We start from the raw sequence: 12182 nt of genomic DNA, 5'->3' as shown, positions 1-12182 counted from the left end.
TAGCTTGGAGGTAGATTGCCCCTGGGTTCTATCCCCAGTACTGCAAAAATCAAACAGAAAAACAGAAATTAAGGACTGGTATCTGTAATAAATTAATTTAAAAGCTGAGTATTCTCCCGTAACTCCTGTCACTCATCCATAACATGATGATTTCTTCTAATTTTAACTTTTTTCCAACTTATATTTTTTCTAATATTTTAATTCCAACATTCCTACTAAGTCTAGTTAAATGCACTTAGGCCCTTTATCATGTTTTTTTCTTAAAATTAAAATGTTGATCAAATCATTTTCAGAGAACTCCTGGATGACATTGTTGGAACAGCTATAAATTAAACTGATATTTTATATAATAGGTGAGAATTTGCTTCAAGCACTCAAAACTGAGGCTAAAATGTGTAGTTTTCGGTAGCTTTTCACAAACTTATTGTCATTAAAGTGGGAAGAAATTAAACTTATGAGAAAAATAAACCAATTTGTTTCTTATTTTGAAATAGAATTTCTATCATAATTATAGAATATCAAGTTAGTTTTAGAAAGGAATAGCTTAGAACATAATTCTTTGAATTTCAAAAGTAAACGCATGAGCTGAGCATGGTGGCGCACGCTTGTAATCCCCGCGCTTGGGAGGCTGAGACAGGAGGATCGCACAGGTTCGAAGCCAGCCTCAGCTACTTAGTGAGGCTCTCAGCACCTTAGTGAGACCCTGTTTCCAAATAAAATATAAAATAGGTCTGGGAGTGTAGTCCAAAGGTAGAAAGCCTCTGGGATTCATCCCCAGCAACACACACACACACACACACACACACACACACACACACACACACACACACACACAGAACACATGATGCCTTAACAATGTTGAGATGTTTTATTGATCACTACATGAAAGAAATCTGAAATTAAACCTATATTTGGAAACTGTGTGGAAGAAGAATGTTAGGAAGGAGTCAGGAATATTGGGGTAACTGCTGCTGATTAACCTTTTCTTGACCTTAGTATTGCACATTAAAATGGGGAATTGGGCTGATTTATTTTTAATGGCCCCTTCTCCTGGTAACATTTTATGATGTTCGATAGTTGAAGCAATTTATTTTGCATTTACTTTTTCTTAGTTCCGCTTTAATAGAGCTAATTAGTGAGCAAAGATTTACTAACCGCATGAGGTTAGGTACTACTGTTGCAGATTCCTGGGAAAGTCAAGTCCTCTTGTAGCCTGTGGCATGTAGGAGGCCGTTTCAAAACAATGTCAAGCGTGGTGGCACATCCTGGAATCCTGGTGCTTGGGAGGCTGCGGCAGCAGGACAGAAGGTTTGAAGGCAGTGGGGCCCCAGCAGCTTAGCAAGGCTTCCAGCAGTTTAGTGAGATCCCGTTCCCAAATACAGAGAAAAATAGGGCTGAGCGCATAACTCAGAGGCAGAATGCCCCTAGGTTCAATCCAGTACCAATAAGGAAAAAAAAACCCACTTAGAGCTGGAGTCAGACAAAAGGATAAATAAGACCCCCTTTGTATGGGTTTGGGTCTCAAGCTGTATTGATTAATTGATTATATGATTAAATTTAGCTCCTCTGAATTATTGTGTATGCCTTGTCAGAATTTTTTTTTTTTTTTTTTTTTTTTTGGTGGTACTGGGGTTCCCGGAAGCCCTTCTACCTCCGGGCTACACTCCCAGACCTATTTTTACATTTTTATTTGGAAACAGGGTCTCCTAAGCCAGCGCGCGGCTGGCTTCGAACCTGCGCGATCCTCCTGTCTCTGCCTCCCAAGCGCGGGGATTACAAGCATGCGCCACCACGCCCGGCATCAGAAAAATTTTAATAGCTTTACTATATACGAATTAGATAGGATTTTTGGATTGAATTGCCTCTTGTTGCATGATGTTCTTGTTATTGGCTTTGTTTTTCCTGAATTAAACTTTGTTGCTTTTAAAATTGATTGTATAATTGCATATTATGGAGTTAATTTTTTATCCTCTTTTGATTTTCACGCCAAAAAGTTTTATTCTAAGGGGTGGTCCAAAGTTTCTTCATTGTATCATCAGTTAAACTTAACCTTATGTTTGTTGGGTGAGGTTTGAGATCAGTGAGGCGTGAAATAGTACTTTGCTCAGGGAAGTATTTTTTTGAATAAGCATGTACAGGAGCCTCCTTTTACTAACTCGTGTAAATGTAAATTCTTCCCAAGTTACTTCTCTCAGTTGTTGGAGGAACACGGTCCTCTGGATATGAGTAACAAGATGTTCTCTGAAGAATATGAGTTTTTCCCAGAAGAAACTCGGCAAATACTAGAAAAAGCAGGAGGTTTAAAGTCTTTTCTCCTGGGATGTCCTCGTTTTGTTGTGATTGACAACTGTATTGCCTTGAAAAAAGTTGCATTACGGCTCAAGAAAAAAAGAAAGAAGAAAAATATTAAAACAAAAGTTGAAGAGATTTCCAAATCAGGAGACTATTTACGAGTTAAACTACCACTGAATCCCACTGCTAGGGAATTTAAACCGGATGTGAAGTCCAAGCCAGCATCTGACTTATCTTCAGCATCGACTTCTGAGGATGCGAATCCCCAGCCTGTGCCAGCGGAGTCTCCCAAACTTGCTTGTGGAGATGTGATGCCCCCACCAGAACCTGAGCGTCCTTCCAGTCCCCTGGCTCAGGGTGGGCAGCCCACAGGGGTCTCTCCTAATTCTCCCGCCCCAGTGCCTGAGGATGCAAATCGCAAGCGAGTCTCCTCTCACTCTCCCAAACCAGTTCCTGAGGATGTGAAACCAACCTACTGGACTCAGTCCCACTTGGTCACGGGATATTGTACGTATCTTCCTTTTCAGGGATTTGGCATCACCCAGACACCGCCAACGTACATCAACGTGTTGCCGAGTTTGCCCCAGTACACCAGCATTTGCACACCTTTGGCCGGCATTTCTTCTGACTATCAGCTGCAGAGATCAGTGCCGGTGGTGCCATCTTTTGTAGCCAGTGACAGAGCAGATAAAAATGCTGCTGTCTATTTTGAAGATGCCAGTTTGAATGCTGACAGTGCCACAGGTAACCAGATGATCCCTGAAACACAGGTTCTGGAGGACTCTTTGGGACCATCTGTAAAGTCACAGAGCAGCCTGGGTGATGATACAACCCCATATGAGCCTCGTGGAAATGAAGGGCCGTGTGAAAACTCGGATAACACACGTGAAGTCCACCCAGAAAAGACCAGTGCAGTAACAAAAGTCGCCCCCACACAGGCGGTTGCTGTGCAGGTAAGAGGAAAAGGCCTTCTTAATACTCAAGCCAAACTTTTCTTCTCATTTTCATTGCTTCTGGGTTTACTAAATTCCTTATAAATTCTTAGCCCTATAATGGTTTCTGACACATTTGCCATAGTATTTTGAAAATGTGAGTCCTTTTGTTGGACATGTATTGTTGGAAAAAGTTTTGAGTCCAGTAAATAGTATCCTTCTTGTCTACATAAATTCTATACCAAATGAGAAATAAGGTAAAAGAGTCAGCAGATGGAGCCGAAATATCACCCTCATAGTCACAGGAGGATATGGCTACTTCTGTAGAGAAGTACAGATATTAACAGTAAAGCCCTCGTCATACCCCATAGTTAAGTAAGGCTGCAGGAAGCCTCCCGTCTTGGGATGCCTTCCCATAGGATTTACTGCATGAAGGAGAAAGGGAAAATTTGTTGGTAGCTCCCAGAGAAAGACGAGTCTGGGCTTTACATGCCCAGTTTCTGCCAAACCATGGGAGGAATGAGAGAGTTAAAGAGACAACCAAAGGCCGGGCGTGGTGGCGCACGCTTGAAATCCCAGCATTCAGGAGGCTGAGATAGGAGGATCGTGGTTTGCAGACAGCCTCAGCTACTTAAGCCCTTTGCAACTCAGTGAGACCTTGTTTCAAAAATAAAGAATAAAAAAAATAGGGCTGGGGTGTCGCTCAGAGGTAGAATGCATGAAAATAAGGTTCTTTCTAGTTGCCTTTATAGGGTATGAATGCATTAAATCCTTATTGAATTGTCCCTTTTCTCACTAACCTTTCTGATTTGTATGAAACTGGAATAAAAACACAGTAATGAGCCAACATCATTTTCAGTTATATTAATTCTAAATGGTAACTTTCTAAGGAACTATAAAACATAACCTAAGTTGAAAATAAACTTGAAAAAGTTGTGGCCATGTTTTTAACTGTTGCTACATGGTAGACTTGTTTTACTAGAGCAATTGAGGTAAATTTCAGTATTTCTTCTGCATGACAGGTGACTTGGAGCATAAAACACCAAGAAGTCAACACTGAGCAGTATGACCCTTGTGAGGTGCAGCAGGTGAGTTAAAATAGTATCAAGCCACTTCAAAGCTTCACTTTTATTAATTTACTTAGTTGGAACAATGAATTAGAACTATTTTGGAGCCAGCTAATTCCATGCAAAATTATCATGGAATAAAGTTTAGAATGTAACAAAAAAATATTGTTTTGTTTTTATTTTTATTTATTTTTATTTATTTATTTTTTTTTAGTTTGAATCTTTTTTTTTTTTATTGGTGCACTGTATTCATACATCATAGTAGGATACATACTTTTGTATACATACATGCACACTTTTCCCAGTCAGCCCCCACCCAATCCCCACCCCATTCTCTCCCTATCCCTCCCTCCCATGCTTGGCTTAGTAGTTGACATCTAGTATTATGGCAGTTTATCTAAAATTAAATATGATAATCTCACATAACAGTTTCATTTGTCTGATACCAAGCTTTTGATGACTTAAAGATAACATTTCAATATTTCGTTTTGCTTTCTTTCTTACCAGAGAATATTTTTTTCTATTTTTTAGGTGAAACTATCATATATTTATATATTTATTTTTCAGAAAAAAATCTATCCTAATATGGAATATGGAGTTTAGGTACCCAAAACGATCTTGAAAAAGAACAAAGCTAGAAGATATATATTTTCTGATTTCAAACCATATAAAGCTACAATAATTGAAACAGTGTAGTACTATTCTAAAGGCAGATATATAAAACATTGGAGTTAAATAAAAGCCTAGAGCTAAATTCTTCCCTATATTGTCAAGTTATTTTTGACAAGGTTTCCACGAACATTTGGTGAAGGAAATAATAATCTTTGAACTAAATATTGTTAAAAAATAATAATTACATGGAAAAGAATAAAATTGGACCCTTACCTAATCCCATATACAAATATTAACTCAAAATAGATAATAGACCTAAATACAAATCTTGAGACTATAAACTTTTAGGATAAAATCTGGGTCATAAAACCTCACAACATTGAAATTGGCAGTGATTTCTTGGTTATGATTTCAATGACACAGGCAACAGAGGAGTATACAGACTCCCTAAAAAATAAAAAAATAAAAAAATTGTATATCCAAAGACAATGTAAACAGAGTTAACAGTTACTAATAGAATGGGATAAAATATTTCCAATTGCTATATCTGAAGGTATATTAATATTCCAACTAGAAATCCTAAAAATTAACAACAATAAAGGCAAACAATACCATTTAGAGATAGGTAAAAGACTAACATAAATAATGAATCTCCACAGATAACCAATCTTAATTGTCTGTTGGATGGAAACTCTTGTTTCTCTGGTTCTGGTGTGTGTTACCTATTTCTTCTTTGTAGTTAATCTCTTTGAGTATTTTCTCTAGCGCTGGTTTTGAAGACATAAATTCCTTCAGTTTCTGTTTGTCATGGAAGCTTCTTATTTCTCCATCTAATTTGATAGAAAGTTTTGCTGGGTAGGAAATTTTTGGCTGGAAGTTGTTTTCTTTCAGAGTTTGGAATATGTTACTCCAAGCCCTTCTGGCTCTCATGACTTGGTTTGGGAAGTCTGGAGTGATTCTAATTGGTTTTCCTCTGAATTTCACTTGGCCCTTTGCTTTTGTTGCCTTTAAGATTCTCTGCTTGGCTTCCACATTGGTCATTTTGACAATTATGTGGCGTGGGGATCCTCTTCTCCAATCCTGTCTAAAGGGAGTTCTATAAGTTTCCTGGACCTTTGTATCAACCTCTTGCTCTATGTTTGGAAAATTTTCTGCTATTACTTCCTTGAAGAGATTGTTGATCCCTTTGATTTCACTTTCTTTTCCCTCCTCTATTCCAATTATTCTTAGGTTAGCTCTCTTAAAATGGGCACATATTTCTTCAATATCAGATTCCTGCTGTCGGATATTTTTTTCTAGATTAGAAACTATGAGTTCATTTTTGGATTGCTCATCTTCTAAGAGCGAGATTCTGTTCTCCATGTGTTCTAATCGGTTGTTTGTGCTTTGAATTGAGGCCTTTACTTCATTAATTGCATCCTTTATCTCTTTTTGGCTCTCTCTGAGTTCTTTTCGAAGCACCTCTATTATTTCTACAGTTATTTTCCTGATTTGATCTTCTAGAAATCTCTGATTTTCTGTTTTATCGGGTTCTGATGTTGTGGGGTTGTGGGCATTAATTGCTCCAGTATTATTCCTCTTTCCCATGATTTCCGATGTTTGTGCCTTCTCTGGGTTCTTCCCTTGGGTCACTATGACTTCCCTTAAGGTGTTCTGGATCTCGAGTCAGTAGTATCTCGGACCCCACTACTCCTTTACTGGGTTTTATCACAGAGTCTCCGACCCAGAGAGTCGATAGAGGCTGCTTTAGACTGTGGGGGGTGCCAGGTTGGCTTTAGACTGTGGGGGGTTGCAGGTATTGGACAAAATTCAGGTCCCTTTTTGGCCAAATGTATAATAAAATGGGAACCAATGAATATTTTTCAGCATTCTATTAGCTTTTGTTTTTTTAAGCTAAAAGCCATCACCTCACATAAAGGTGAAACATCACCTTTAATATTTATTACCCAAGTATTAAAAATTTGATATGAGACAGAAATAAGATAAGTATAATTAATTACAGAGGGTAAGATTTTTACCTGAAAAATCCAAAATGATCAACTGAAAATCTGTACCAAAGTCAGTGAATTCAGAAAGGTGATTGGATATAAAATAAAGAACTTTCATTTTTGCAGCCTATTAGAGAGTATACTAGAAGAAAATAGTCTGTTTTTAATAACAATAGAGTGATAAAGTACTGAACTAGATCATTATAAATATAATGATATAGATGAAGTAAAACTTGAAATGCGACTGAAAGACACGCAGAAGACCTGACTGAAAAGGAGCTCCTTGTACTTGGGTAGGAAAACCCACTGCACTGAAGAGATTGGCTTCCCACATACATGAGCAAAGTGAATTATCCTTTGTAATATAACTCATTACCTCAAAGCCTAGTGGCGTAAAACAATAATAAACGCTTATTATCTTACAGTTTTTCTTGTAATTTAAAAGCTGTTTAGCCAGGTTGTCTGTGGAGCTTCATGAAGTTACAGTGGAGATGCTGACCAGGTTTAACTGTCTGCAGAAGTAACCAGGCCAGAAATCCCACAGCTCAGATGGCCTGCTCGCATGGTTGGCAGGTTGGTCCTGGCAGTCTGCGGGGGACTCCAGCTTGGCCTTCTGGACCTCCATGTAGTGCAGTGGCTCTGTGCCTGACTGTAGAGAGCGTTCTCCATCATTCCCCTGTATTCTGTGATCACTCTGATCAGTGGTAGGAGAGGTTTATACAGGGTGTGACTACAAAGAGATGAGGGTCTCGAGGCCTAAGCTGAAGGCCCGAGGCCAGCTACTACATAGGTTTATTGAAACCAGACAAATTGATGCTAAACTTTCTAGTGGGGAAAAAAAAAAATTCAAGAATGGCCTGGGGAAGCTGGGCTTGGTGGCGCATGCTTGTACTCCCAGCATTCGGGAGGCTGGGGCCAGAGGTTCACGGACAGCCTCAGCTACTTAGTAAGGTCCTTTGCAACTCAGACCCTGTTTCACAAATAAAAAGACCAAAATATAGGGCTGGTGCTGTAGCTTGGAGGAAGAATGCCCCTGGGTTCCATCCCTGGTACCAAAAAAAAAAAAAAAAAAAAAAAAAAAAAAGAATGGCCTGTGATGGCTCATGCCTATAATCCTGTTACTTTGGGAGGCTGAGACAGGAGGATCTCAAAACCCTTAGTGAGTCGTCAGTGAGACTTTGTTTGAAAATAAAAGTTTTTTTTTTTTTTTTTTTTTTTTTTTTTTTTTTTTTTTGGTGGTACTGGGGTTCCTGGAAGCCCTTCTACCTCCGGGCTACACTCCCAGACCTATTTTTACATTTTTATTTGGAAACAGGGTCTCCTAAGCCAGTGCGCGCGGCTGGCTTCGAACCTGCGCGATCTTCCTGTCTCAGCCTCCCAAGCGCGGGGATTACAAGCGTGCGCCACCACGCCCGGCTGAAAATAAAAGTTTTTAAAAAGTCTAAGGATATAGAGGTAGACTGACCCTGGGTTCATTCCCAGCACCAAAAAAAAAAAAGAAAAGAAAAGAAAAATAATGACCAGGGGAAAGATATAATACCAAAACACAGTATGGATTTAATTAACACAAAAATAGACCATTAGAATGAGTCTAGCCGGGCGTGGGGGCACACACTTGTAATCCCCGCGCTTGGGAGGCAGAGATAGGAGGATCGCACTGGCTTAAGAGACCCTGTTTCCAAATTTTTAAAAGTATAAAAAATAGGTCTAGCAGTGTAGCCTGGAGATAGAAGGTTTTCCAGGAACCCCAGTACCACACACACACAAAAAAGAATGAGTCTAATTAATGCAATAGAAGAATGTAGAAATATAAGGTATAATAAAGATGGTGAGTTAGCAGCAAATAAAAATTAGATTATTAAATACATGGTGTTTTGAGAAATGGATTGTCATCTAGAAAATACCAGTTTGGATTTCTACCTCCTTCCTTTTACCAGTATAAATACCAGGTAGATCAAAGATAAAAAGAAATGGAGCTGTGCACAGTGGTACATACCTATTCCCAGTACTTGGGAGGCCAATACAGGAGGATTGCAGATTTGAGGCCACCCTCAGCAACCTAGCAAGATCCTGCTTCAAAATAAAAAATAAAAACGGCTGGAGTATAGCTTAGAGGTAAAATACTCTTGGGTTCAATCAGTAGTCCCCCCTCAAAATAATTATGTTTATACATGTGCAGAAATGGATTCTAAAAGTACCCATGGAAAAGAGGGAATTTTTTTATAAGATAAATAAAACTGTGTTTATATACATATACAATACATATAGGTAGTGTGGAAATAGATGTGCACAGCATATATACATATGTATGTATAAGAACAAATGTACGTGCACAGACGACAATGTCAAAACAGACGGCAAACTTAGTATTTGCATTATACTACAGAATGAGAACTCATTTCTTTAACATATAATGTTTCTGTAAAGAAATAAGGGAGATTATTAACCTGTCTCAAAAACAGGAAGGGACAGGAATAGACAATCCTTAGTAAAAGAAGTGTGGATTATTTTTACACATATGAAAAAATACCCAACCATACTTGAAATAAGAAACTCCTAGGGGTAGCAGTGTAAGTTTCATCTACACTATATGTGTATATATACTATATTTGAATACTTGTTTAAGACTAAAGTCTTAACTGTAAAGTCTTGTTCATGGGTCAGCGTAAGGTTGACCATTTAATTTACTGTTTAAACATGGACTCTTCATAGTGCTAAACTCTTAGTCCGGACTGACATAAACTGGGACTCTTCAAGGCAGACTGGCAAGTCCGATCACCCTGGCCGTAGTTCACAGTTCTCTGATAACTCACAGAATTTCAAATACTTGATTCCTTCCCTTTTTATACTTGGAAGATGCTCAGGTGTTGACGGGAAGGAAGAACAGGACACGTTGAGATGGCCCAGGTTTGTGCCAAGGGGATAGAGTTCCACAGCTTTGCTGCCACAGGAGGGCAGTCCCCTGCAGCTGGGAAAAATTTCTAGCATTTGATAGATACATTTCATACACAGGTGTATGCCTGTCAAGTCCTACCCATGTGAGAGCTTCTTACAAAGCCTTAAGTGAGTAATATTTATTGTTTGCCAGCATTACACATCGCAGTATGATTTCTCAGTTTTTTGTTTCACTTGTGTGGTATCCAAGAAACACATAACTGGAAGCAGTTCATTGATAAAATTCTAATTTGTCTTTTTTAAATAACTATTCATTTAAAACATCTAAACATAGGGCTAACGTTAATATGTTTTGTTTATATCTACAATATAATATAATATGAGAGTAAATTCATATCAAACTATTAGTGTAATACTGAACCCTCCTAAAACAATATTCAGAACTTACTATAGTACAGACTGAAACATTTCATTACCAATTCCAATATGAATAATTCTCTTTGAAAGAGCTGGCTCTGCTGAACAGTATTTAGGAGTTTTTAATTCCTGAAATATTGTGACATTTTCCTTGTAAATTGTCATTTCTCTTATTCTTTATTTTTAAGGTAGTTGAAAACAAAGTCACAAACTAAGCATTTCCAATGGGTTTTAATAGGCAGCGTTGTAACTTACTTTTAGGGGGATATTTCGCAGATTGAAAAGGAGTACCAAGTGTTACAAGAGCAGCTTAAGGAAGCGTGTGAAAACTGTGAGCAGATCAAACTCAGGAGCTCAGAAGAGACCAAGGACCTGGAAGAGAAGTTGAAGAGGAACTTAGAAGAAAACGAGGTAAGCCTGGCGAAGCCCTCCTGGCCTGCGCCTGTCACAGCGAGGAGCACAAGTGTGACTGCTCGTGCGCGCTCGGCTAGCTGCACTGCACCGTTGCCAAAGACAGTATCCCTTCCCCAAGCCGCCTGTTTGAAATTCCTCTGCTACGTACGTAAGTGATAGTGTTCTTTGTAGTTGTGGAACCTCCACAAATTATTTTTAAGAATAGGGCTGGCTGTGCATCTGTATTTTCATTTATTTATGGTTCAGTTTGCCTAAGGAAAACTCTTTTGTGTGACTAAGTTCCAAGTTGCATTCCTTCTGTGTTGAGAGACAGTATCGCATCAGAGGGTCTGAGTGTCCCTGGAGCCAGGCTGGTGGGACTCAAATCCAGACTGAGTTCTATTCTTATAGTGCTAGCCATAGTCACTGGTTTTCTTTGTGCTTTAGTTGCTTATCTGGAAAATTTGAGTGATAATTGCTCCCATTTCATGGGTTTAGATTAACACTTGAAAATTTTAGGTACTTGAAAAGTACTAAAATTAACCTGGTACATAGGAAGGACTCAGTAAGTATTGATCGCCACTATTAACACCACTATTACTATTGCCATCGTCTTTATCTTACTCCAGAGGAAGTATGCTAATTACTTATGGAGCCTTGAGTTTATTAAAACTGTCAGTAAGCCGGGCATGGTCACGCACACTTGTAATCCCAACATTCTAGAGGTTGAGCCCAGAGGATCGCGGTTCGCGGATAGCCGCAGCTGCTTAGCAAAGCTCTTTGCAACTCAGTGAGACTCTATTTCAAAATTTTAAAAAGCCTAAAAAATTAGGCTGGGGCGGGTATAGCTCGGAGGTACAATGTCCCTGGGTTCTATCCCCAGTACCGCAAGGAAAAAAAAAAAAAAAACCCTGTCACCTAGATTATCTTGTTTGAGTCTACTCGTCTTGAATTCTGCTAGCTGAGATTGACCATCAGTTACACCTGGCTCATGGAGTAATATGAACTGGGAGCAAGGCCAGACTGAAATCAGTGGGACAGTGGACTTAAAACTGAAGGACTAGGGTGTGTTTATTTTTTACATAATACTGTCTTCCGTTCAGAAACATAGCGGATATATTAATTCATTTAAGAAGGGAAAATTTTGTTCCAGAAGTGTGGGTTATCAACTGGAATAAAATTAAATAGTAGAAAATTAGCTTAATGAGACATTAATTAAGACATTCATTTATTGAGATTTGAGTGTAGGCAGAAGCAAGGTCAGTTTGTAAAGGTAACTGCAGTAACATTGGCCAGGACTAGTTTGCACTCAAGAAGGGCCTGGGGACATTCAGAGGACGAGAAGTCAGCCGTAACCAGAGATTTCCTGCCCAGTTGTCTGATTGGGGGCGGAGGTGGGAGGAGAAAGAGAACAAAACCAAAGCCCTGCCTAGAACGCGACACACACAGGTTTGAATGGACTACTTGGAGGGTTAACAGAGTGGGATATTTTCACAAGCTCTCAGCTCAGGAAGTTCATCTTAATGAATGCAGGTGGGCGCGCCTGGGCAGTGAGCGGGAGGCCGACTTGGGCTCGGTCCCCGGGG

At 39.1% G+C, this 12182-nt stretch overlaps 1 protein-coding gene across 1 annotated transcript in view; it reads left to right on the top strand.

Annotated features, from left to right (window-relative positions):
- Positions 1-12182, top strand: part of TTC3 (tetratricopeptide repeat domain 3) — a gene marked incomplete at both ends in the record, with an annotated part of 107285 nt that overhangs the window by 74401 nt on the left and 20702 nt on the right. Inside the window, 3 exons of the mRNA XM_080696452.1 lie at positions 2183-3245; positions 4247-4312; positions 10465-10614. Coding sequence (XP_080552578.1) covers positions 2183-3245; positions 4247-4312; positions 10465-10614 — 1279 coding nt within the window. The remainder of the gene's footprint in view (positions 1-2182; positions 3246-4246; positions 4313-10464; positions 10615-12182) is intronic.

Source organism: Muscardinus avellanarius (assembly GCF_963383645.1).
Source record: "Muscardinus avellanarius genome assembly, chromosome: 5".
Taxonomy (NCBI): Eukaryota; Metazoa; Chordata; class Mammalia; order Rodentia; family Gliridae; genus Muscardinus; species Muscardinus avellanarius.
The sequence above is the reverse complement of the archived record's forward strand: the minus strand, read 5'-3'. Positions and strand labels throughout refer to the sequence as shown.